Source organism: Physeter macrocephalus, chromosome 5, assembly GCF_002837175.3.
Source record: "Physeter macrocephalus isolate SW-GA chromosome 5, ASM283717v5, whole genome shotgun sequence".
Taxonomy (NCBI): Eukaryota; Metazoa; Chordata; class Mammalia; order Artiodactyla; family Physeteridae; genus Physeter; species Physeter macrocephalus.
This window is the reverse complement of record NC_041218.1, coordinates 79,138,751-79,165,918: the sequence shown is the minus strand read 5'-3', so window position 1 is coordinate 79,165,918 and position 27,168 is coordinate 79,138,751. Positions and strand designations below refer to the sequence as shown.

The following is a 27,168-nucleotide window of genomic DNA, read 5'->3' as shown; positions in this document are numbered from 1 at the left end:
ACATATTCCCTTCACCCACGGCCATAACACTATGTGTTCTCATTAATCTACCAACTACACACCAATCGTTTCCAGAATTTCAGAGAATCAGTGCAATACAGTTAACGCTATCATACTTATTTTACAGTGATTCAAGTGTCCAATTATGAAAAACTTTTGAAAAACAAAGAGAAAATTAGAGGTCTGAACGCATTTTTTTTATTTATAAATATTTGGGAACTAATTTACTATGCAGTTTTCCAAAGTTTAGTTGGTAGGATGAGAATATTATATAGGCAAGTGATTTGGTCTTTACTATTTCTCTCTATCACTCTCATTCCTTTCTACTCTCCACCCCAGATATTACAACTGTCCCTAGATAATACAGTAGAGAACTTTCACAGCCCCACTGACATGTAAATCATTTTAAAAGAGCCAAATCATATAATGTATCAACATACAATGGGAAGTTAGACTCAATACTCAACTTCAGATTCTTAAAGTCCTGGAGTATACACTTAGTCTGTTTCTTTGCAAATATCTGCCCACAAGAAATTGGAAAAGAAAAGATGGGGCAAGAAGGCAGCATGATGTCATGAAAAGAAAAACACACACACAGAGAAAATCTGCCTTCCTTTCTGAGCTCTGCTCCCATCTACCTGAGTAGCCAGGATCCTCTGTTCCTTGTTTTATAAAAACAATGGATCTAATTCAATTATCTCTAATGTTCTCTGATCTCTCTGTTATCAGAACAACTATCATTTCCATTTGCTTTCTTAAAGGCCTTTCCTATAACTCCTTCACTAGGAGAAATTTCTTGTGTCTCTGAGAGAAACTGTTGGATATAATGATTGACTCTAAAATATTCACAACAAAAGAGATTTCTCAGTTCTTACAGAGGTTACTTACTTCTGATTCTTCTTCCAGAAGTAGCAAGTTAGAGCCACCAGCAAAACAGCTGTAAAAGCTCCCACACCTGCTCCCACTTTTAGCCAAAAGTCAACTGTTTCGCAGGTTGACAGCTTTTTCTCAGGCAAAGAAATTCCTTTAATGCACCACTTAGGTTCATTCCACACATATAAGGTTTCCTTTTAAAAAATGACACAAGAAATGAGATTTAGAAGGAGAAGGGTTTTGCTAACCGTTATTCACAGTAGGCAAAGAGGATTATTCGGCTTTCAACTAACTGAAGCTCCAAAAAGAGAGGAAAGGGATACAGAAGAGAGAGAAAAAGGAAATGATGAATGAAAATGTAACAAAACCATGAATTGTCAGATCAGAAGGCTTGCTTCATGCTGAGGAGGTTGAATAAAAATGACTCCATCTGGAGATATCATTTGAGCTATTTTCTTCAAATTTCTGATGAGTCCTGACTTCTTAAATCATGTTTTTAAATGAAAGCTTAGATTGTTTCATATAACTGACTGGAACGGGTTTCACCCACTCATCATGTAGGTCCATTTCCCCAAAAAGCTTCTCCCCTGAGTGGAAGAACAGACCCCGGACCCAGGACATGTAAGTGCAGCATGACTGGCAGGCTTTGGTGTGGGGTAGGCACACAGACTGCACGCCCCCCTTCCCCTGGCCAAAATAAGGAGGGTGTTATTCTGGGTCATCACTACCCACATGAGGGACTTACTCTCGTCCTCCCAAAGCAGATGACTCAATTTTGTTAGGGCAATGTTTTCAAACTGCTCACTGCAATCAGCTAGTAAATAGTAAAATCAATATACTGGGTCTCAACCAGCAATTTTTTTTAAATAAACAAATAAGACAGATTAGAAACAAAAATCAGAGTATAGGGCATGGTCCCTTATATATTTCAACATACACAATGACAGGTAGCAATCTGCATGATGATTATATCCAGTGACATTAAATGGCACAAGGCATTACATTTTTTGCTCATTGTGCCTCCCTAAATTTTCTGGTGAATGACAGTCATTTATCAACACCCTAACAGAAGCCTAACACCATAATGTTTAATGTCACACACACATGCACACACTTTTACAGCTGGTCCTGAAGTGAACGATGTGCAGGAGATTCCCATTTACTCTGAGGAAAAATTTCAACCAAGTTTTGGATAAGAACTTTTTAGAAAGGACATTAGTAATTGAAAAAAATTTTAGTGTAACATTTTCATGAAACTTAGTGTGAATAAATTATTTTTAAAATGGCTCACATGATTTTTATAAGAAAGATGAGGAATGAGGAGGCATGAGCAAGTTGAACTGCTGCCTCTTCATCTGAAGGGCATTCGAACAAGAAAAAGCAACTATGAAAGAGTTTATATGGTTGCATCACATACGCCACACCCAATGCAAATGGCAAGCTGTAATGCCCAAGGACAGTCTTCTAAACAACCCATTAAAACTTCATAATTAAAAAGATACATACGTATAAACCCAGAATTTTTAACTTTTCCGTAAGTTCCTCAAATTGTTAAAGAAAAAATAAATCAAGCTGTTGGCAGAATTTCTTAGTCATTCTACAACTTAGCCATTCTATGAATTTCTTAGTCGTTCTAGTAATTAGGAAGCTTTATCCCTTCATTAGGCCATGTCTTTGGCAAACAAGAAAATGGCTGACACTGCAGCTGAAAAATTTATTCTTCCAGCATGTAGGGATATTTTGTGAACAGGGTAGGATCAATTTGTTGATAAGTTTTAAAACTTACCTCTCAGTGATAACACAGTATCTCTTCAAATCCCTACTACTGTATAACATTTAGAAGTAATGCTTAGTACACACTTAGAACCTGGTATAGATTTTTGTGATCCAATTTGATAAGAGCTTTTATCACAAGTCATGTAGCTCTTTTAGTTTATCTCAGCTGTATGTGGAGGACTTGTAGTGTGTAAATTTAACTTCATGTGCTTCTGGATTATATGTCTTTACAGAATTGGAAAAGCAGACTCTCAGTCAATATAAAGTGAAAAACTGTAAAGCATGAAGCAGGCAATAGGATGGAAACGCAGAATTATTAAAGCAATTAAAAGATACTCTTCGCAATATTTTGCAATCATTGTTTTTTTCTATCTTGAAGCTTTGGCATCCAAAGAAATCCACCCTTGTTCACCGACATAATGGAAAATGCAGTGAAAGTTGTCATTCGTGTTGAAAGCTCACCAAAGAGCAGACTTTTCGAAATATATTATTCAGAGATTGGAGGTGAACATACTCACTTACTGCATCAAACCCATTTGTTCGTTCTTGCAATGGAATACCCTAAGGAAGGACATTTCATATTGTACTGGTTGAAGCTCGATCTCATTTGGCCAATATTTTCAAAATTGACATCTAAGTATAACAGAAGGGCATATTTAACTGATTTTGGTATTTCTCAAAGTAGATTTGAAACTATGGGTGGGGTATGGGGGGAATTACATACCTCAACATGTCAAACACAACAAAGTGTTCCAAAAGGTATTATTCTTAAGGCAAAAACATTCAAAAAGCATCACCTCGCAACTATCTGTTCTAAACATTCTTACAATATGTTCAGCTGAGGTTTTTCAATGAAGACAGTTTGAATGAGATAAAACTAGAGAAATTGTTTGCCACCCCACTGTCTTAAACTTCTAATCACTACCTTCCAGAAGAGAAGTATTAAAGAACGTTTGGATAGAAGGTCATTTAGCTTTCCAAAACTCCTGAGTTAAACTTGGTGGCCAAAGAAGGGAATGCACCTTTTATTTTTGATTTACTCTTAAAAAAAGGATTATAAGATAGTAAGTTTAGCATAATTTTAGAGAAACAATAAAGATTAATTTCCACTGTAAAGCATAAAAAATGTTAGCAGGATTAAAAGGAAACCATTTTTTTTGTGAGGCTGGAATTTTTATCCTTGACCCACTTAAAACTGTTGAAAAGAAACTGGCTCAACCGTGCCCTCGATGTGTGAGCAGCGTTGTATCTGTGTGCTCTGAGCCAGAATGAGCTATCTACAGGTAAGCACGCTTAACTGAATTAAACATTTCCTAATTTTCTGATTAGTTTGTCTATTTGGAGACTTCTCTGTTTTGCATTAAAGTATTAATAAAAACATTTTAAATTGTTATGCCTATACTTTATCATAAAATATGAAAATAAGTATTGTTCCATAAAACAATGTTATTTTTAGGCATATCTCTATGTGTCTGAGTTTGTGTTTGTGTACTAGGCTTCACGTACAATGTCTTTCTTACTACAGGTTCACTGTCATTCAAGTATGAAAAACACCAATGTAGAGAATAGTTCTCAATGTTTTTTTTTTTTTAATCTTAAAGGTGGACACTACTGCTTCCAAATATGCTGAATGTATGGCTTTGGGTGGGGACATTCAGATTTTTTCTCCCTCTTCAACCCTCCAACCTGCCAACTACCAGCTCCTTAAGACTTTCCTGGAAAGAACAGCTCCCCTCTTCAATCCCCTTACCCAGTGAGCACCCGCGCATATTCTATCCTGACCCGAAAGTCAGCCCTATCCCATCTACCTTCTAGATCTCAGAAATCCCATTGGAATCCTGATCCTCTGATGCCCATTCTCCAGTAGGGTCCCCACCACTGGTACTGATTTATTCTCTCATCTGTGCTTCTTCAATGTCATTTCAATGGAATTTGGAGAGAGTGAAGTGGTAAGTCATCTTCAAAGAGGTAAAGCTTGGGTTTTTATATGGTACTAGTCAAAGCTGGTGCAGGGAAGTGGGTACTCTCAAACACTATTAGTAGAAAAGCAAATTGATGCAACCAAAGCAATTTAGTAACACGTATCAAGAACCTTAAAAATGTCCATCTCCTCGAATCCAGTTAATCCCTTTCCAGTAATAAACTCTAAGGAAATAATCAAATGTCTAACAAAGATGTTCATTACAGAGTTATTTACAAAACGATGGTTTTCAATTTTTCTTAAATGTCCAACAGGGGAATTATTAAATCCCAAATTGCATATATAATAGCACATTTGTCAATAACTAAAAGTCATGTTTTTTTAAAAAAATTTAATGACAAGGGAAGTGTATTAAAGGCATAATGGAAACAAAAAATATACAGAGAACAGAATCCCAACTTTACTTTAAAAAACAAGTAAGCAAACGAAGGACTGCAGAGAAAATATACAGTAGGATCTTGATTTACATATATGTGGGAGGGGTGCACGTGAGACTCACTCTTTATGTATGCTTCTTGTGGAGAGTCAGTTATATCATCCTCATCTTAATTATACCTATAACTGCATTATATAAACCATATTTGGGTTTAATTATATCATTTCCTTATACTCTGGGTAAATATCCATAGTCTACAGCTCCCTTGCTATAATTCATTTTCCCCAATTCCAGTACACATCTTCAGCTACCTCAACATATGGGAGTCTAGGTATCAAACTTGACTTTAAATACATATTAATATTTCATTAAGTTAACTATAAGCTTCAGCCATGCTACTGAATCTCAGTTTCTATGGTGTAAGCAATGCTGGACTAAACAATTCTATTTTCAATGACACAGTTCTGCTTAGACAGGTTTGCCCCTTACCTGAAATCCCCTCTTACAGGCACCCTCAATCTCATGGAAGTCATGCTCTGTGCACAGAGGGCAAGCTTCAGCACTCTCCCACAGGAAATAGAATGTACATCCATCACAGGTACCTGCTGGACACTTGCTGAAATAAAACATGAAAAACAACAAAACCAACAGCTTTTGTAACACATTCAATTGAGTCCAATCAACATCTGAATGCATGCTGCATACATACTGGGAAGCAATGCGTGGATGCTGAGGAAACACATGAAAAATAATCTAAAGGAGACAAAAACAACAACAAAATACTACTTTGCACCTACCAAGATGGTTAGAATCAAAACAACAGATATTAACAAGTGCTGTGAGAATGTGGGGAAATTGGAAACTTCACACACCTCTGATGGGAATATAAAATGGTGCAGCATTGGAGGAATCTGGCAGTTCTACACACAATTAAACACAATTACCATACGATCCAGCAATTCCACTCCTAGGTAAATATCCAAGAGAAATGAAAATACTATGTCCATACAAAAAAACTTGTATATGAATGTTCATAACAGCATTATTCATAATATCCAAAAGGTGGAAACAACCCAAATGTCCACCAGCAGATGAATGGATGAACAAAATGTGGTATATCCATACAATGAAATATTACTCAGCCATGAAAAGGAATGCAGTACTGATACATGCCCCAACTTGGATGAACTTCAAAAATATTATGCTTAGTGACTGAAGCCAACCAAAAATTCCACATATTGTATGATGTTATTCAGATGAAAGTCCGTAACAGGGAACTCGATTTCAACTTTTGAAAGTAGGTTTGTGGTTGCTCAGGATCAGGAAAGGGGCTAAGATTTAGAGAGGTAATAGCTAAAGGGTATGGGATTTCTTTGCGAAGTGATGAAAAAGTTCTAGAATTGGCTATGGTGATGGTTGCACGTATCTGAATATACAATAACCACTGAACAGTATGCTTTAAATGAGTGAATTTTAATGGTCTGTGAATTATATCTCTATAAAGCTGGGTTTTTTTTAATTTAAAGAAACAGGTACAGATAATGACCAAAAAAAAAAAAAAAAAAAGCTGCCAGAAAGTTTCTTGGTGAATCCTTACTGATTGAAGCAAGAAACTATTTGGAAAGATTCTAATGGGAATGACTATTTTGTTCATGAATTCATTAAAACCAGGGGAATACTGTTCCCTTAGTTTGCCTACTGCACTTCCCTTAAGTCAATCTGTATAAATACAGGGCATTGCCCTGAAAACCTCCTTCAGACCTCAGCTGGTGCAGAGCAGAGGTGTCCTGAAACAACTAATAGCAAAATGATAGACACACAATAATAGAGAGAATCCAAAAAACATCCCTTTTTAAGTTTGAATTTCAAATGCCTTTCTGATGATACACTACCCAAACCTTTACTTTTAGTCTACCAGAAAGGTAAAATTTCATACTATCAGTTAACTAAATATATTCTAAGGTACCCTAATATGAACACTGAAACAAATTTACATGCCTGAAAATTGATGCATTTTTACATGTCTACCTTTCTGAAGTTTCCGTGTACTGCAGACTAAGTGGACATGGGTGGGAGGTAAACAAAAGCAATGTTCTGTACGACATACTTCAGAAACAGAGACCCAGATCGTCAAAACTAAGAACAATGGTGAAGAGCGACTCTTCGGAAAAAATGACTTGACCCTTTTATCTGCCTTAATTTCTCTGTTTGTAAAAAGAGAGGAATAAATATATTCATATTAAGAAGCAAAGAGAGATTTTTTTTAAAGGAAAGTACAATAGATGAAAACCATGCCACTTAAAAAATTATTCCTACCCTCTACCTTCCAGATCAGTAAAAGCAACTCAAAATTGCTCTTTTGAAAAAAATTGTGTAATCAATTAGAAAAATTCTTCGAGAACACATTATTTGCATAACAATGCTTTGCAACTTTCAAAATAATTACACTTTTCTGATCATTTAGCAAAAATTACCAATAGGCTTTCCTGCTCAAGTCTTTCCTCCCTGAATTATATTCTATTATATGTTTCCAACACAGAAAAACTTTAAAAGGAGAAAAAACTGTTTATATTGGGAAGATGAAAGAGTAAGTATGCTAAAGTTCGAGAAAAAAGAACTCAACAAATGAAAAAAAGGAGAAAATTAATCAAACTGGCAAAAAGCTCTACAGAGAAGACTTGGGTTACAATTCTAACTAGACTTTCAAATGATTCTGTGTTTTTCCATAAGTGACTCTACCTCCCTCCCCACCATATCACTTTTATAATTTTTCAAAAGCAGACTCTCTGCTATACTGCATTCATAGGGTGGCTATAAAGGATAAAATGAGAGAACAATTTGATAAAGTTTAAAGCACTGCAAAATATAAAAGACTATTAACAATGCACATCACTTTCTAAAGAACTGGTAGAGCCAAAGACACAAACAAACAAAAATCAAGATGTTGATATAATTTATAAAGCTGCCATTAGATGTCAAAATACTACAATGATTCAGTGCCTTTCCTTGGCAGACTTCACTTTTTAAAAGAAACTCTTAGGTTAAAAGCAGTTTAGTTTAGAATCAATTCTTTAATTCTTTTAACTCAATGAATCATTTAAAATGTGGAACATCCAAATTTGATTCTTTGTTATAAATCTAATTGTCACAGTTTGAATCAGGCCTTCCCTGAATAACAAGAATGTATGAAGCAGTAATAATTTCAGTAGTGCTTACATATATAAATGAAAATAGAAAAAAAGATAAAAGAAAAAAAGTAGTAAGATAGATAAACCTTTTATTGCCAGATATGTGAAATACCTTTCGCCTTGCTGACCTGTGTCACCACCATCTTTTCCTCCCAACCAGCTTTTTACAGGTGTCGCTAATTGTGCTTCTACATAACTTTTGCTCTATGTGATCACCACAGAAACCAATGAGTACATGTTCAAAGAAACGAGACAAAGTTTGTACAGTCTGGCATCCTCTGGCACAGGCAATGCTCTCTGACCTCTTGGTGACTCCTTTTGGCTTTGGAATCTCAGGAAGCTCAGCCTTTCTCTGCCAAGGATGCCTTGTCATTGGCAGAAACCCTTCTTGGTGTAGGGTCCATAAAACACCATTGCATCTTGCTCTAATTCTGTTTGCCCTAAGGCTGAAGAGCATAAATCACTTATGACAGAATCTGAACACAAGATATTTTGACCTAGAAGTCTTAGATCTATAAAATTTTACCAGCCTCCTGCAAAAATCTCCCTTTCTCAAGGTTCTACCCTTGGTTAACTCGCAAAAGCCAGCATCTGATGAAGACATGGACAAACTATATTTACTGACACTACCTAGACCCTTTTATTTTTTTTAAACAGCTGTATTGAGATATAGTTCAAATAGCATACAATTCACGATATAAAAGTGTACAGTTCAATGGATTTTAATATATTCACAATATGTGCAACCATCACAGTCCATTTTTAAATATTTTCAAAATGAAAATTCTTTATCCATTCATTTGTTGATGGATATTTAGGTTGGTTAGCATACTTGGCTACTGTAAAGAATACTGCCATAAAACATTAGGGTGTAGGTATCTTTTTGAATTAGTATTTTTATTTTCTTCGGATATTATATCCAGGAGTGGAACTGCTGGATCATATGGTAGTTCTATTCTTAGTTTTTTGAAGAACCTCCATAAGTGTTCTCCACAGTGGCTGCAACCATTTACATTCCCACCAACAGCATACTAGGGTTTCCTTTTCTCCATTCTTGCCAACATTTACTCGTGATTTTTTTAATGATGGCCACTCTGACTGGTGTGAAGTGATATCTCATTGTAGTTTTGATTTGCCTTTCTCAAATAGTTAGCCATGTTGAGCATTTTCCCTGTGCCTGTTGGCCATCTGTATGACTTCTTTGGAAAAAAAATGTCTATACAGGTCTTCTGTCAACTTTTAAATTGTTTTTTTTTTTATATTGAGTTATATGAGCTGTTCATATATTGGGGGGATTAACCCCTTATCAGGCGTATCACTTGCAAATTTTTTCTCCCAGTTAGCAGGCTACCTTTTCATTTTGCTGATGGTTTCCTTGGCTGTGTCAGGCCCCAGGGCTGGGGTGTTCACTATGTGGCTCAAACGGCTCACTCCTCAGGGAGGATCTTCAAGCCTGTGATGTCTCCCTCCTCTTCTGTGTCCCCTCCTAGGGGTGCAGGTCCCGACCTGATCGCTTCTCTTCCCTTCCTACTCGACTCCATGTGGATCCTTCTTTACAGTCCTGGTCATAGATGACTCCTCCTCCCAGTCTCCAGTTTGTTTTTGGCGAGAACTGCCCCATATGTAGATGTATTTTTGATATGTCCGTCGAGGGAGGTGAGTTCGCGTCCTCCTACTCCTCCATCTTGATTTCCTCCTCCTTCTATTTCTTGGTCATAACAGGTTTTAGTTGTTTTCACTTATGATCACAGTACTTTCATATGCTTCCTTACTTTTTAATGGTCTAAGAACATGTTTGGCTTTAATCTTTTGAGTTCTATTGCCTTTTTCATTTAACTTATATGAATTTGAAAAATATATTATCTGTCCATAAATGGTGCAGAGAAAAGAAGTAAACAAAGAACTCATTTTACCAATAATTATCCTCTGGCTTTTAATAACTTAAAATGAATAGACAACTGTTTTGGCTTTAACAGTCCTTCCCCAAATACCAACAAAAACACTAGCATCCAATAGATCCAGTGACTTTGATAGAGAGACTCTAAATCAGAGCCTGTGAAGAAACCCCTGGTGTGCTCGACCTCTGAACACTATCAGGACAGAAGTGTGAAGCACCCCTTTTGTGAGAGACAATCTCCTCAGAAGCTACACTTATAATGAAAATGAATTTGGATTTTGAAGGAGATTTTCACAAAACGATTTTGGATTTATTTATCAACTACCCAAGCAATTAAATATGGTCCTAAGTTGTAAGAAAGAGAGGAGGAGGATTTTCCTCTAACTCAGAACATTAATAAAGACGACCCTGTTTGAGGAAAGATGAGTCATTAAAAAGAAGGCACCAGGGCTTCCCTGGTGGCGCAGTGGTTGAGAGTTCGCCTGCCGATGCAGGGGACACAGGTTCGTGCTCCGGTCCGGGAGGATCCCACATGCCGCAGAGCGGCTGGGCCCGTGAGCCATGGCCGCTGAGCCTGCGCGTCCGGAGCCTGTGCTCCGCAACGGGAGAGGCCACAACAGCGAGAGGCCCGCGCACAGCAAAAAAAAAAAAAAAGAAGGCACCAATAATTGGCAGATCAGTTGAGCTGTCCGCCCAGATAAGTGTGTTATTTGCCTCTGTTTAATGTGCTTCTTTGCAAATCTCTGCCCATAAGGAATAGGGGGAAACGACAAGATGAAAGCACGATGGCATGAAAAGAACAACAGACACAGTCAAGAAATCATTCCATCCTGACTGCGCCACTCTGTAGCTATGCGACCTGGGTCCTCAGTGTTTCCTACTATATCAAGTAAATGGGTTTGATTGAAGGATCTCTAATGTGCTACGACATCTCCATTACCAGAGTAAACACGGTTCCCTCTACCTGTTTTCGAATAAGGCTTTTTAAAAACTTTTCCAAACCTTTTTAAAACTTTGCTGTTAAAACTAACAGCAATTTCTCATGTTTTTGAAAGAGCACTTTGGACACGTGCTTAGCTCTAAATTTCTCCTAATGAAAGGAGAATCTTGGATTCCTCTAACCATGTAGGATCAAGATTAGGGGTTTGGAAAGCCTTTTAGACAGAAGCTGGAGAGGCATCTATGTACGGATATTAGTGGTCGATTGTGTTCGCAATTTATTCTTTGGCCAAAGTACAAACTGCAGTAGAGAATCTCGAAAGTCCACTCCGACTCTGATTTCACCTGCCACAGACATCACGCTGTTAAGTTTAATTGAAAATGTCTCACACCCTCCAGACACTTTGTGGAATTAGAAAGCAACTGCATTTGCCAGACCAAACAGACAGGCTGGTGTTTCCAACTGCTGTTTAGGAGGCGGCCCAGAATATCCGCCGCTCCTTCTGCATTGCATGTGAGATGCACAGAGAACACACAGTTCCCCTTTTCTCCTGCCCCTTTCGCCTTCTGTAAAGACATTCTCATTGATATTTTCCCTAGTCACCAAGACACAGAGCCCCGGCCAACATTACTACTGCCGAAGTCGCCTCTGCCTGGTTTGCCAAGATTCTTGGCCAAGAAAGAATTCCAGGGGATGGCATCCCTTCCGAACTGCCAAGAACTCCCTATAGTGACTTCCTGGTCAGCATATGAGACTTCTGCAAGGCAATTGCCTGGTTAGCACCTTTCTTTCCCTCCTGGAGAACTTAAAGCTCAAAAAAGAAAAATGCAAATTAAGTCCTCTTCAAAAGTAACCTAAGTAAATTTGGCTCTGCTAACATTTCTTTACTGTTAGTAGGAAATCTTTATTCAGCCCTACAGCTTAAAGAAAAAAAAAAAAAAAATTCTAATTATTTCCGGACAAGCTGCTGTTTCTCACGTTCTGATTCTGATCCCAGAGCTCCCCCTTGTGCCCTGACGGAAATCGATTCAAGAAAGAATGAAAAAAGTGAGAGAGTGGCATGGACATATATACACTACCAAATTGTACAATAGATAGCTAGTGGGAAGCAGCCGCATAGCACAGGGAGATCAGCTCAGTGCTTTGTGACCATCTAGAGGGGTAGGATAGGGAGGGTGGGAGGGAGACACAAGAGGGAGGAGATATGGGGATATAAGTATATGTATCGCTGATTCACTTTGTTATAAAGCAGAAACTAACACACCATTGTAAAGCAATTATATTCCAATAAAGATGTTTTTAAAAAAAAGAAAAGAAAGGACGAAAGGCCAGCACATTTAGGTTGTGGGGTTGAAAGCATTCTCTAGAGCCGTGGTCCTCAGACTTCAGTGTGCGTCATAATTATAAACAGCTTCATCAAAATATGGGTGAAGGCATCCACCCTGTAGACCACGACCTCTTAATTTAGCTTTTCAGAAAACTAAAATGCAAAACAACATGTGAGAATCTATGTCAGAAAACAAAAAAGTCAAATCTCCAAAATGGGGGTTAAGATCAATGGTTCTCAAATTTTAATACGTATCAGAATTGTCTTGTGTTTTTATAAATATTCCTGTTCCAAACACTCGGAAATTCTTTAGGTTTCAGGGAAGGCCTAGAAATCAGTTTTAAAATAGACACCCCACTCTGATGCTTTTGCAAAAATGTTCCTATAAAAGGGCTTCATCTTCAAGGAATTCATGGAAAAGACTCTGACAAGTACAGGTTTCTGGTAACTGACTATACTGCTGAACTGAATGAATAAGCATTTTCAGAACTCTAATGGAAAACTGATGAATTCATAAAAGTGCTAACAAAAGATCAAGATGAAAAAAAAATTAATTACTTGGGACTGAGTGAACTGATGAGGATGATTATAATTTTTGTGACTTTCTGTTTGAATTTTTTAAAAAGTGTGAGCTAAAGTATTAAAATGATTGATTGCTTTAAATAAATAAATAAATAAGAATAAATTTTAAAATTAAAAAAAAAATAGACACCCCAAGGTATTCTGCTGCATATGATCTTGGGAAACCCTTGCAAAGACTGTCAAGTAGAAAAAAACTGCCTGAGGTCAAAGGAGGAACTTAACTTTTCCTGTCTTCACAAGGAAAAAAATGAGTTTCTAGATGCCATCATTTAACGTCATGAGACTATTACTTTCTTATTACATTAAAACATCAGAATCCACCTTGGGAGAGTTAGAGTGATACATTTTCTAAAGGACAGAGTTAGTCTTCAGTAACATTATCTGCTTAAGTCATAGAGGCTCCTGGAGGAGGCTTCAGAAGTCATCCAGGTGGACTCCAGAGAAGTGAGTTGCTAGGTCCGAGAAAGGACCTCAGAAGTGCTATAGTAAATAAAACAAACCTCTGAACTCGAAGTCATATAGTGGGATATCAGAGCATAGTGAAAGAATCTCTGGATACACCTTCTCATAGAGAAAGCCTGCTTGCTGCCTCAACTCCAGCGTGAACATTGGCACAGAGATCCTCCACCACACGATACCCTTGAGCCCCAGGCTCCCTCTGTTTCTTTCACTGCTGTCCATTACCTTTTATTATGTACTGTGCTCATCACATTCTTCTCTCACCGGTGAGGAGAAAAATTAATACATACATCTACGAGAACCAGAGCAACAGCGCTGCTAAGAGGTGAATGCTACTATGCCTTTTGCACAGAAATGAACCCAAGATACTATGTTATCACTGTAATTACTTTTAAGATGCCCAAGTAACTGGAGCAATGCTTAGACCACTGATTTCCAATCCTGATGTAACATACGCAGGATAGCTTAAAATCTCACAAAAGGTTACGGTGAAACTATCAAAAACAAAATTAAGTCAATCATTTTTTTAAAGATAAATTTTTGCTAGCTTGATGGAGAAAAATGTGCAAATCAAATTATAATCCAAAGGTACCTTAACCCTAGAAAGATTAGAAATAATCTACATACTAAACTATGAATAACTATGAAAAATAAAAATCAGGAGACATTTAAGCTTCACTCATGCCATGAAAACAGTCTTTAAGTTTACGGTTTTGAGTCCATGAAATTGCTTCTTTTCTCCTACTGTTCCCACCCAAAGTGGCTGTATTAATCAGATCTAGACTGTGGACAGCTGTTGCCTCGATGCCAATCGGTCAAATGAACTGTGTTACGTATTGTATAGGTCAGACTCTACCTTGGTGATTTCACCACCAGTGATCAGAAAATTGAAGAGTTGGAAATGCATCTAACCTGACCCTCATCCCCTTATAGAGAAAGAAACTATGGCGCACAGGTTAGACTGCTTAATCTAAAATCTAGATTCTAGATCCAGATGGTCCATTGCTGGTGAAGAACTGTAATCCAGGGAAGTTCCTAATCCAGCTCTCAAGAAAGTAGAGGCTAGATAGTAAGACTCAATCCAAGGATACAAATAATACAGTTATATATTACTTAAATAATTTTCAAGACAACTAGACACTCAGGCAAACCAGACGAGAATATGTCATTGAGGAGACTGGGAAATGCTGAGACTGGCAAGGGCCTATACCTCTTAACAGGCACCCAGCACGTCTGTACAACAAAAATCTACAGATTCTTTGTTCCCTTTCTGCTTTATATCCATAGAGAACGTGTTTTAAAATAGTAAGATTCTGGAGAGTTTTTCTTCCTAATAAATACAAATATGGAAGAATTATACAGAAATAAGACTACCTGGGTACTGAAATGGTTCCAGCTCCCGGTTTAGCGGGATTACACCTCATTTTCACAGCAGTTGATCGGCCTTTAACACAAGAGGTTGTAGTTGTAGAAGACCTATTGGAAGACAAATGCTAGTTCACAAAACATATACGACACACATTTCAAGACAAAAATATCCTGTGTATAATTGCTCCTATGCTCTACGAATAAACTAAAACATGTATCAAAGTTCGCTAATTTAGAATTTTAATACATATTGAGTTCATTTACTTTCACTGCCTATGAAAAGCTGACTGCTCCCCAGGTAAAGTCATATGCTATCATCAAAGGATTTAAAGCTATTGTAATTAGAATCAAAATTAGAATCAAAAGAATTTTTTAAGAGATTAGAGGTCATAGCGACTTAGGCTGATGTTTTGATGTGTGAATTACAATTACTGCCTAGACAATGAAGTAGAGTCTCTTTATTGCCTTATTTAGAAGATTATATGTATGGGAAAAATGACGTAATGCTTTCTACATATTCCCCATTTCCTATTTTTTACTAAGTCTTTCACTTACGAACCAATTACTATCTATTAGGTATAAGCTACCATGCTAGGCACCCTGAAGTGATGTCCTTATGATTAAGAAAACAGTCAAGGGAAGCAGCATGTTCACTCACTTATAAAAGAAATGCACGTCTGGTATTTGGCTTGGTGAAACTGGGAACATATCTTCTTTTATATTAATATTTTGCAATGTGGTTTCAACAGTCACTCCTAGATGAGAATAAAAAAGAAACTATTAAGCAATACGGGAAAATTAGGCTTATTTACTCTCCGTATATCTAAATAGAAAATAGCTTTACTTTGATGCTGTCATTTTACCAGAAATATCCTCTTAAATCAATGCATTCTTGGTAGGAACAATAAACTTTACAAAGTTTCCAGAATAGAAAAGATTCTACTCCCTAGTTTTGCAATTTTGCTTAAGTCACTTTACTTCCCTGATTCTTATGTCTTGAATTTGTAAAATGCATGCAATAATTTAGATGATCTCCACCGTCCCTTCTAGTTCTAACTTTTCAACAATCTACTATTATCATTCTCAGCCTCTTGTGAGTTGTGTCAAATGAGCTGGGCTACTTTGCTAATGCAGCTTTTCATTCATTCACATTCATTATAGACACAACTGACAAAACAAAATTTTTTGTGCCCTAATAATTTCCAGAAGAAAACTCCAAAATTTGTTTCATCCAGGAGTAAGGCATTCCCCACCCATCCACCCCAGGCAAAATGATAGCAGAGCCACAATGCAAGCAATAACAGCAACCTTTGTTCTAACAGAGTTCTGAGGCTGAGCACAAACTCAGTACCTGTCCTTGGTGCTGAAAATTATAGCTAAATTCCCCTGGAGTCTCTCAAGATGGTTCTCAAATCTGGCTGCAGATTAGAATCATCTAAGAAGCTTGTTACATTGTTAGATTATCATATGCCTTGTTAGATCCCTAATCCCTACCCCAGATATTTTAATGAACTTGATCCTTAGGAATTACTAATTAAGGACCTGAATTATTCTTAAAGCTTCCCTAAACTTTCTAGACTTGAAAGACAGGAGGGACAGATGGGGAATAAAACTCAGCACATTCACTCTTGCTGTTTGTCACCAGATTACTTCTGGTATGAGAAGAGATGATGAAAATTGGTGGCAGATATTATGATTTATTTAGGTTTATACTGTGTTTGTTTACTCTTCTTTTGTTCACAGTTTTGGGAGTTTATTATTATTTTGCTTCATAAACTCCTAGAGAATCTGATGAAAGGCACAGACTCTCAGAAAACAACATATCACACAAGTTAATACATAAATTCAGAAGCTTCTTGTATTCCCTGAGAACGATTAAAAGATCTCACTTGCAGGGGCTTTTTAACCATGTTATAAGGTGATGGTTTAGAATTACCTGTAGGTTTTAATCATCAATGGTAAGCACCAATGCAATGACAAGTTATCAGTACCGTAATTTTAGAACAAATGCATGCATGCATATACGAACCAAATTAAACTTACCTAAAAATGTATCTGCCAGAATGATGGACTGTGATGATAAGGCTGCTCGGAAGCCCTTACTTTCAGAAGGAATAATAGTTGACTGACATACAAATGCTCCTACCAAATTCGTGTAATCATCTGACCCTGCCACCATTTCCTTTACTGTGAAGTCTGTTATATTGTTGGTGCAGAGAGCCAACTTCTTCCCCTAGGAAAATAAAGTCATAAAGAGGTTTCACTGAAGGTCAGTCTCTAAACTGGATCTCAGCTAGCTAGTGATTCTAGCAGAGCATCGGCTCTCTCCTCACCACAATTCTGGTTTAATTGATCGGGTGTGGGCCCAGGCACCAGTAGTTTTTAAAAGCTCTTGAGACAATTCCAATGCTCAACCAGGGTTGAGAGTCACTGAAGTTACAATGAATACAGTAATTCAAGGCTGCACTGCTCCCCCAACTACAAGCATCATTTGTGCTGGATGAAAGCCATCTGACTTAAGGAGATATAAGTCATCTGTGAAATCTTCAATTCTTAGGACAACAATGCGCATAAAGAAACCAGAAAACTGCTGGTGAAGGTTTTAATGCCAAGAAAAAGGACTTGCTCTTCCTTCTCCTGTATAGGCCTGTGTGTGGCAGAAAAGTAATGTCAAGGCTGAAAAAGAAAACATAAAAGCCGAGGACAACAACTGAACAGTTGGTCACTACAAGGGTCTTTATTCACCTACTCTTAGACTCAATGATGTGGATCTGCTCAAGTACAGAGTATGTTGAAGGGTATACAGGAGATTACTTTTTAATCATTTGGAGGGTAGTGAGAAGCTATAACTTATCAAATGGTTTGACTCTGATTTTTTTTTAATATGGTATGTCTAAATATACTACAGTCCCACTGCAAAGGACTATACCTTACTCTACAATTTCTATGAAAAAATATATAATGAAAAACAGAAACACTGTTTTATTGGTCTCAGACGTAGAGTGTGCACAGATGGGCACAAAGAAAAGAACAAAGACTTCTCTTCCTTAAGGCAGCGAGCAATCCTAACCTATAAAATGTTCTGCCTCCACCAAGCCTGCTCACCACATTACAGGTGCAACATATTGTTACTAAGCTTAAATTAAACTCTTGACGTCATAAGAGAAGAACAAGGAAAAAGAGCAGAGAGACACTACTGAGGAAAAGAAGAGGAAAAACAACAGTAAAAGGAAAGGAATGCGAATAAAGAGGAAAAAAAGGAGAAGGAAGAAGAGAGAAGAGGAAAGCAAAGACAGTGGTAACACAGGAATGAGACTGAGAAGTGTGATATACAGTGGAATTAATCTTATTCACTGCTTTACACAGCATTTAACCCAACAGGCATTTGATTTTTTTTTTCTAATCGAGTGAACCGAGTGACTGATCAATCGGGTGAGTGTGCTGGATCACCCCATGTAAAATCAGGACAGGACAAATGTCATACCACGTAAAATGTATAGATCTTTTCGTTTGAGAACTTCTGTAGCCATGAGACGTCTTTTTATTTCCCTTGCACAACCTTTGGCACAGCATTTCATAACGGAGACCATTAGAGACATAGGAGTTAAAACGGAAAGAGACACGGAGGAAAGGCCTTAGTATATTTTCACCTTTGCTAACGGGGAATACACACACATACACCTCAACCCCGACCTTCTATGCCCACAAAAATATTGGACACGCAGTCCTGTAACTCTCCCATTACCAGTATCCATTCACGTTCTGCTTCTTCCCAAAGAAAATTAAATCCCATCATTTATTAGCAGAGGCTACCGCATCAACTGGCACTTGTGCCCTGCTTACGTCCTTTTTATTTTTGGACAAACTTCCTCTGGAACGTCCTTTCTTTTTAAAACACAAACTTGACCATATAAGCAACAGTCAAACTTTCTCAAACCTTAACTTCCTGCCTAAAAAATAGGTGGGATTGACAAGCCTGACCCACTTTTACAAAAATGAAAGATCCTCAAAGCCCTTGCTCCGTAGCTCCAAGTTTTGGGGGTTCAGTTGACTGGATAAGTGCTTTGATGGACCGAGAACCAGACAAGGTTGCCCCTGGTGGAGAAAACTGCCAACGTGCTAGGAAGCAACAGAGGATTTAAGCTGTCACAGCTCAGTTTCTGACATTTGGTTGCTCGTTTCCATAGAGATTTTATTGGTCCATCAACACAGAAAATAACTCAGTCAGAGCTGAAACATAGCTCCGTCTCACCCTGCCAGCCAGAACTCACCTCATGCCCACATAAACTGATATTGAAGAAATGGAAGTATTTTGTTCCTTTGGAGGTAAAGCTGGGACCATTCATTAACGAGCCCACACTGCTGAGGTTGCTGAAGTCATAGTGCAAACTTTGATTTTCTTTTTCATAGTAGAAAAAGCAGTCACTGTAGCAAACTGAGTGGTCCTTTGATTAAAGATTAAGAAATGTATAAAACAAAACAAAACAAAGCAAAAACAATATGGCAGGAAAGAAAGCATTAGCTGCTATGAAAAAATGTGTTTCCAGAAAGTTCTAGGCTTAAAAACTATTTCAGTAATTTTGTCTAAGTTATGGTATATTTTACCACACTAATATAGAAAATTTCTAAACTCTAGATTTCTCTAGGCAAAGTTCAGAAGTGTTAGAATTTTTTAACAGAGTGAAGTTATTCTAAGATTAGTTTCTTATAGAAAGGTATTTTAATAAATAGCCAAAATGTCCCGTTATGCCAGTTTAAACAGACATTAAACTATTTTTTCCTTCACTCATAATATAGCATCCATCTTTACCCTTAAAATGTTATGAGATATTCTTGCTGTTCTCCACATAAGCCTACAGCCTACATATAGTGAGGCACCTTACTTGCTCTACCTTAATGGAATACACAAGAAATCAGTTTTAATATTTTTGGAAAGCATTCTTACTTGGATGCTCTTCTTAATATTTTATGCCCCCAGTAATTTGCACTTTCATGGCACATATTAAGTGCTCAACAGATGTAAGGTGAGGTAAAATAAGAAAGGGAATGAAAAAGCCATTCATAAATAAAAATAGCAACTTCATAGTTCCTAGAGAAACATTAAGAGGAAGCTTTGAGTTTGTCTATTAAAATATGCTTTCCTGGGGATAAATGAAATACAGACCCACTTACCTGGGTGCTTCTACTCCCAGGCCCACATAGAATACAAGCCTCCTTGCCATAGACCTGATGTATGGACAGGTAGGTGTCAGGTGGACACTCCTTGCACTGGTTGGTTTCTTTCTCAATGTAGTGGCCTGGGGGGCAGGGGACACACGATGAGCCCAACTGTTCAGAACCGAGGGCACAGGCACGGCATGAGGACGCCACCCCATCAACTGCATTAGTGGCAGTGATAGAATAAATCTTCACCATGTCATTGATGAACCGTCTATTCTAAAAAGAGAGCAGAAAGTAATGACTTCTGCCTTGGTGCTTAGTTGTACAACCAGATTGTTTTATGTCCGTATCACCAAAATAACTAAGCAAAGTGTCCCAGCCAGTGGATTAATAGTATTCCTTTTTGGTACTTTTAAAAAATATATTAAATCTTAACACTAGAAACTTATTTCCACAGTAATGGAGTTCCAGGAATTTTGCCATGAAATTATGTCATAATGGGTACAAATTCAGGCGTAGGTATAGACTTGATGTCTGGAAAAACCAATATGATTTAACAAAAGAGCAACCTTAGCTCCCATCACTGTTTATTCAGGCATAAGCCTAAATGTCATGATACAATAGGTTGTTTGCAGTGTGGCAATGTGGAAAAGACTTGGGCCAGGGATTAAAAAGTCCTCACCCAAACACTAACTGTGTGACAGTGGTGCAATCACATCACTTCTTTGGGCTTTTTTTCCTCCCTCTCTAGCACTTTCCTTAACCAACATACTCTGATTTCTACTGGATGCATAACAGAGAGTAAAAACCTGGGTCTTACTATACTTTTCTTTCTTGTGACACTGAGTCAATTAAGGTCTAGCTTTCATCAAGACGTGAGCAACACTGTATCAGTAGAGAGCCGCTTCTTAATGCTTTCTGTCTGGGGCAGAGACAAAAGGGAGGCAAGGAAGCCTTCCACAGCATGTTCACTCCCCACAAGGTGGGAATCTCAGCACTCATAAAGAGCAACTGGAGGCAAGTGAAACCTGGGGAATGGGTTTCCCTGTGAAAACCTGAAGAGAAAAGAGAAAATGCTCTACATTTGCCACCACAATGTTAAGGCAGCGTCTTAAACCGTGATTTACCGTGTTCTCACCCTGGGAACGTCACAGCAATGGAGATCCACAATAACATGTAATTGAAGCATATAATGGAAAATACTTAGGGGAGGATTAAGGTCTAGTCTACCAGGGAAAGTAAAATAGAATAGTTCTGTGTGTTAACCCCACAGTGTGTACATACACACTCACACAGCTATAAAAGGAGACAATCATTACTGTATGAAGTAATAAACCAACATCAGATAATGTCTCCTGGACAAATGTCAGATCATTCAGACGAAGGGGAAGAAAGTCACCACCTTCCCAAAGTCTCAGAAAGCTTGAAAAGTAAGTTTTTAAATAACTACAAAGTAAGATTTTCTTGCTCTTAAGCTTTTACCAACTATATTTTGTTCAAAGTGTAGAACAATTCGAAGATACATTGTGTGTTATTCCATTTCATGCATTCTTGCTCTCAAAACACAAACCAAAAAGAAATACCATTTTTATACCAATCTACTCTGTAACCAAATGATTGATTCTACATCAGTAAAAAGCTAAGCCTTTGATTGACTCTACATCAGTAAAAAGCTAAGCCTTTTCCTCCAGGAGATTTGAGTGATCACTTTGTACAAATCTCCACAGGGAGAATCATCTTTGTGGCTTTATTTTTTTTTTTAACTGCTTGGAACTTACATCTTGACCCTGATTGGTCCTCTGAAATGCCCACGTAAATGTAAATGTGGCATTCTTGAAGATGACATGGGTGTAAGCTTGTTTTTCTTTGGTTCCACCCCATGATTCGACCACGTTGGTACTTTTTCTATTAATATCCTAAAATATAGTAGAAAAAAATACATACAAAAAAGCACCAACTCAGTATTAACATACATGTATATACATTACAATCATGTTTGTATTTACAGTAAACCCTACAGCGTTCATGAATATTTATCTGCAGAGCATGTAACCCTGAAACCCTCAAAAACTTCCCTTCAAGTCTACACAAGCACTTACTAGCTTAGTAATTACAACGTATCAACCATGTCATCAATATAACGTGAAAGAGGTCTCAAGTCATAGTTATGTTTAAGGAATTTTTCTGTTGGAGGGAGGGGTGGTGTGTGTGTGTATGTGTATGACTCCAGCTTAGGAAATATATGCAGAAAGGGAAACATAATTCCTCCAACTTCTGACAGTAAACTTCTAGGATCCTCATAAAATGACAAGGCTTTCTTTCCATCTTTTATCTTTTCCCTTGAGGGATTCTGATAGGCAGCTCTTACACAGGAATTCTAAATTCTCCCTGAATTATACTTGCAATTTCCAGTGCAGATGAACTAGAATGTTATTTTATGTTCATGTAATCTTCTTTTGCTTATACTTGAATTCCAAAAAGATTAATTTGTGTAACATTTTATTTCTGATTTCCTTAGCTAAATTCAATATTTAGAATATTATATAAATGTGTGACATTCCACCAATATTACGTCATTAACATGGTCAGAAAGCAAATGCAATAAGTAAAGCAAATAATGTAATACACATCTAATTTATTTGAAATGAAAAACCAAGACTAACTCTGAATTTTCTAATTAGTCTTCCTTGCAGAAACCCTAATAGATGACTTAGGAATCTGGATAGGTTTTTGTTAGTTATCCGAGATGTTGATAATACAGTGGCATGGCTCAAGACATGTCTCTTTCTTTCTATGATATAAACGCTGACGACAAGCATGTTATAAAGTAATCAGATTGCTATAAAGATATGCGTCTTGAGTTCACACCACAAGCAGGAACAACAGAGTATGCCTGCCATACGTTACAGAATTCCCCACATTACCAAACAACCAAATAATCACACATGCCACTTCCTAAAAGGAGCTCATAATATACAGACAGTGCTTTGCTGAACACTTTCTGGATGTTTATTCCCATAATAAATGGAACATACTGCATTACTACAAATAATACCACCTTACCTTTGTAAAACACTACATGATTTTGAAAGCATTTTGATGTGTTATTTAGGGGATGATATCTCAAAAATTGCTGTGCAGAAATCAAATCACAGAGTAAAGAAAACTAATGGATCCAGCTATGAGCGAAAAACTCTTAAGACTGATTTACCAAAATAAATATCTGTGATCCCTACCCTCAGGAATGCTAGATCAACAGAGAGAGACAAATATATGAATACATTCACATAATTAAAGTAGGGTTTTCTCAAAGGGTTTTAGGAGCACACTGGAGAGAGTGGTTAACTTTACTTAAAGGAATAAGAAAAGGTGAAGTTTGAGCTGCCCTCGAAGTATGAACGGGAATTCACCAGACAAAAGAGCAAAATGAAGAAAGTCATTCTAGCTTAGAGTGTGCCAAGGCATGAGAAGTGAAAAAGTACAGAGTGTTCCGCTAACAAATTCAGGGTGTCTAAAGAGGGGTGAGTAGTAACAGCAGTTTGGTAACAGAGGCTGAGCAAAGAGTACAAAAGCCATACAGATGCCACGCTAAGGAATTTTAAGTGTATTCATAGGCTATTGGTTCTCAAACTCTACTGTCTATCAGAACCAACCTCAAGGCTTGCTAAAACACAGAATGCTGGGCCCTATCACCAGAGTGTCTCATTAAGACTAGGAAGGGGCTCAGAAATGTGCATTTCTAACAAGTTCCCAGATGATGCTGGTCCAGGAACCACACTTTGAGAACCACTGCCACAGGCAATAAAAAGCCACTAAGCGTGAGGGGGTAGATTTGTTGTGGCTGCCTCTACTATTGTTTTTATGTTTATAAAGATTAGTTTGACAACAGCATTTATGAGAGGATGGGGATGAGAAGAATAGATAGAGACTATTGCTGAGAGATAAAGGGAGTCTGAATTGTCAGTAATGGCACTCAGTATGAAGAGGAACTAATACATTGAAGAAATAAGGAGGGAGAGCTAAGGGAACTGAAGACTTCTTGGTTATTTGTGGTGTCATAGATAGACGTGTTGAAGATTATTCATCTTCTTTGACTACCACAGAGTCCTTTTTTTTTTCCAGAACGAAATAGTCTGCCTTCACTTAAGCTATTAGTAATCATGAACAAATATTTAAATCTCCATATATCTTGTATATCATGGAGGAAACTGTTAATGGACCGTTAACTAGCTACTAAAGGATTGTTGGAAAAAAGCAAAAACAAATCATGTCTACGAAGTCACTACTTAATTATAACATTAAAGTCTTAGCCAACAACCTTCTAATACCTCCCTAGGGTCTTAAGTAAATTTTGTGTTACTACTTTTTCTCAAGCTATTAGTTGAGATTTATAGGACATCTAGGAAAAAAATGGGCAAAATTATGACATGTACATAGTAAAATCCTTTGTCTACATTTATTTACTAAACAAGGAAGAGTGTTATTTTTCCCAAAGCTCTCCACCTCCACTGTTTTGTGCCCTCACTTACAAATACATGCTTTTCCCTCCTGATGGTTTGAATTGCTGAATAGTTACTAGGGGACAATTTTCACTCAGCTGGCAGCATTTTTTTTTAAGGACTTTTCTATGGGATTAATATTTCCTGGCTTCTGTCTGTCACCCAGGCCCCATCACTCAGTTCTCTCCACAAGGAATCAACACTTTCTCTGTGGACTTCACCAAACAATGGTTAATGAGTTCCTCAGATATCTTTTAATGTTTTTGGAAGACCCTAAAAATGGGAAGAAAAATGGGATTCTTATCGCAATTTGTATAAATAGGGTCACACTTGAAAGAGAATGCTAAGCGTAGAAATCCACCTTTGAGAGCCCCTCTTCCACTTACCACCATGAAGTACAGAATACAGTCGGCTGAACAGAGGGTCTCAAACACAAATGTTATTCTTCCCAGTTCAGAACCCATGGCTCCCGTCATCGATGTCGGTGGTCTATTTAACAGATTAAAATTGCAATATTTACAGCATGTTCTGAATACAATCTGGAAAAAGTTAAGTCAGTTTTTTCATTAAGCTGAAAGCCACGCTCTTCTCTCCTCTCCGTGCAGTCTACTGCTGCACGGAGTCTACACAACCACGGTAATATGCTCAGATCTCCTGGTATAAATGCTGCCACGCAGCCTACAGCAAGAAAAAGACTCCTGCTGGGCAATTCAACATGGGAGACTAAAAGGATTAAACAATTTGTAACATGCTACTTTACAGACAGAACTGCGAGAAAAACAAATAAATAAACCAAAAGATTCTCCTGCAAATGACTTAGACTAAGATCTCTGAATTAAGCATCCAAGAGTCACGGTTTTTGTCATATTTGGATAGAGTATTTTTAAAAACTTTGGCTTCGTCTAACTAATATACAATTAACAGTTATAGTTTCTATAGATATTCTTAAATATAATACATTATCCTACACAGCTTGTTATTTGCTATGTACATCACAATATTAATATATTTTATAAAGGCAGCCCTACTTCATCTATTTCTGTAGGGAAACAGGTATGAGAATTCCTACAGAAGGGAATCAGAATTGGTTTTCCTTACTTAAATCCTGGGATATGCAAGTTTAAGATCAGGTAATCATTATCGGAACCTCCAGCCCCACTCTGGATATGATCTCCAGCCACCTCCCAACCTAGAAATGATAAAGGTTATCTTTGTCAGTAAAAATTCCAGTAATGATTTCCAACAATCTTTTTATAGAAGGCCACAAAAAAAGAATTCCCTATTTTAGATTGCAGGTGCAAACTGCATGCAGAAGTAGACTCCTAGATACCAATAAAAACGTTGCATATGATTCTCCAGGAAGACTCAAGTAATGCATATTTTTGCATCAAAGGTATTTAATGGTCAAATTAACAACAGTTTTCTCAATGAGGCACGATTCTTGTTTCTAACTAGAACAGACGGTCTTTATCCATTTCAATATACTCAGATGAAAACATCCTAGTCTTCAGGTAACCAATGGGAAATAGAAACTTCAAATTACTTAATGAAGATGCGGGGTCTGGAGCTCTTTCTTAGAGTTGGTTGTATTGTTGTTCCCTAATTTAACCCCTGTTCTGCATTCACTCACTTATTCACTCACTGAACTGGCTTTCACTGAATGCCACGAACCATGACCTACTTTAGGGACAGAAAGACAAGACTGGGTCCACCCTCACTATGGAATCAGTAGACTATGAGAGACATAGCTAACAACTGTTAATAGTATGAGGTAATAGAGATGCACATAAAAGGTGACGTGAGGTCTGTCTTCTGCAGAGAAACAATCAGCATGCCATGGGCTGAAATGGCCACCATGAAATGAGGAAAGGAGATGAAGCCCTCACACACCATCAGGCAAGGTTATTAACTAATGGCAATGCTTAACATGGACACTTGTACCTCCAAAAGAAAATGTCAACATCTGCTACTTTAACAGGCATAAGAGAGAAACTGGGAAAGAGATTAATATCAGTACTGTACTGGTGGCGTGGCAATTTTCGAAATGTTATCAGCAGTTCATAGAAAGGTGATATGTTGAATATACATAAGTCAAGCTAGTTCGAAAAATGGTTATGTACGAAGCTACCTGAGTAAGAGAGAAATGCCAATTGTTTTGCTCTCTAAAGGTTCATGTGGTTGAAAAGAGAGATAAGCAGCTATCACTTCCTAGTGCTAAGAGTAGAACAGCCACAAAACAGTCTGACCCAGTGGGACACCAGGCCCTTGACTGCAGTGTAAGTAATGTGAGAGGCAGTTAAGCGTAGAGAGACTGAAAACTTGTGGTGGGGGTCACAGGGAGAGGGATATTCCCACGTGGAGGAATTCTACCCCAAGAAAGGTGGGATTTACAAAGGTTTCTCTAAGATCACTTCCTAGTGTTCAGCTGGCATGCGGAGCAATGGAATGGCAGAGAAGGCCAAAGAAAAAAAGGAGTACATGGATGATAAGCATGGAGGTTTGGAGGGGACCAACATCCTTGCAAGAGGAAACAAATATTTCTCATGCTTGAACATTGCCTGTTGCTGCAGGTTTTACTGTATCCCCTCCCAAGAAACATATACTGACGTTCTAATCCCCAGTACACATGAATGGACCTTATTTGGAAATAGAGTCTTGGCAGATATAATCAGGTTAAGATGAGGTCCTTAGGGTGAGCCTTAATCCAATATGACTGGTGTCCTTATGAGAAGAGAGCGATTT

The 27,168-nt window shown here is 37.7% G+C and overlaps 1 protein-coding gene across 6 annotated transcripts in view; it reads right to left on the bottom strand.

Moving 5' to 3' along the window:
• ELAPOR2 (endosome-lysosome associated apoptosis and autophagy regulator family member 2) overlaps positions 1-27,168 on the bottom strand; it is a 282,202-nt gene that overhangs the window by 22,450 nt on the left and 232,584 nt on the right. For 4 of the 6 annotated variants that reach the window (XR_003679921.2, XR_003679919.1, XR_003679918.2 and 1 more), the window contains exons 11-20: positions 25,525-25,615; positions 24,813-24,915; positions 21,706-21,843; positions 19,940-20,203; positions 19,039-19,212; positions 16,811-17,000; positions 15,426-15,522; positions 14,774-14,875; positions 5,496-5,622; positions 889-1,067 (exon numbers count right to left, since the gene is read on the bottom strand). Coding sequence is in view for 2 of the 6 variants with exons in the window: in XM_028490126.2 (XP_028345927.1) it covers positions 889-1,067; positions 5,496-5,622; positions 14,774-14,875; positions 15,426-15,522; positions 16,811-17,000; positions 19,039-19,212; positions 19,940-20,203; positions 21,706-21,843; positions 24,813-24,915; positions 25,525-25,615 (1,465 nt within the window). In the remaining 4 variants the exon portion in view is untranslated. Of the gene's footprint in view, positions 1-888; positions 1,068-5,495; positions 5,623-12,361; positions 12,512-14,773; positions 14,876-15,425; positions 15,523-16,810; positions 17,001-19,038; positions 19,213-19,939; positions 20,204-21,705; positions 21,844-24,812; positions 24,916-25,524; positions 25,616-27,168 lie in introns of those variants that run through there. The other 2 variants (XR_003679920.2, XM_028490127.1) reach the window with 2 other exon arrangements.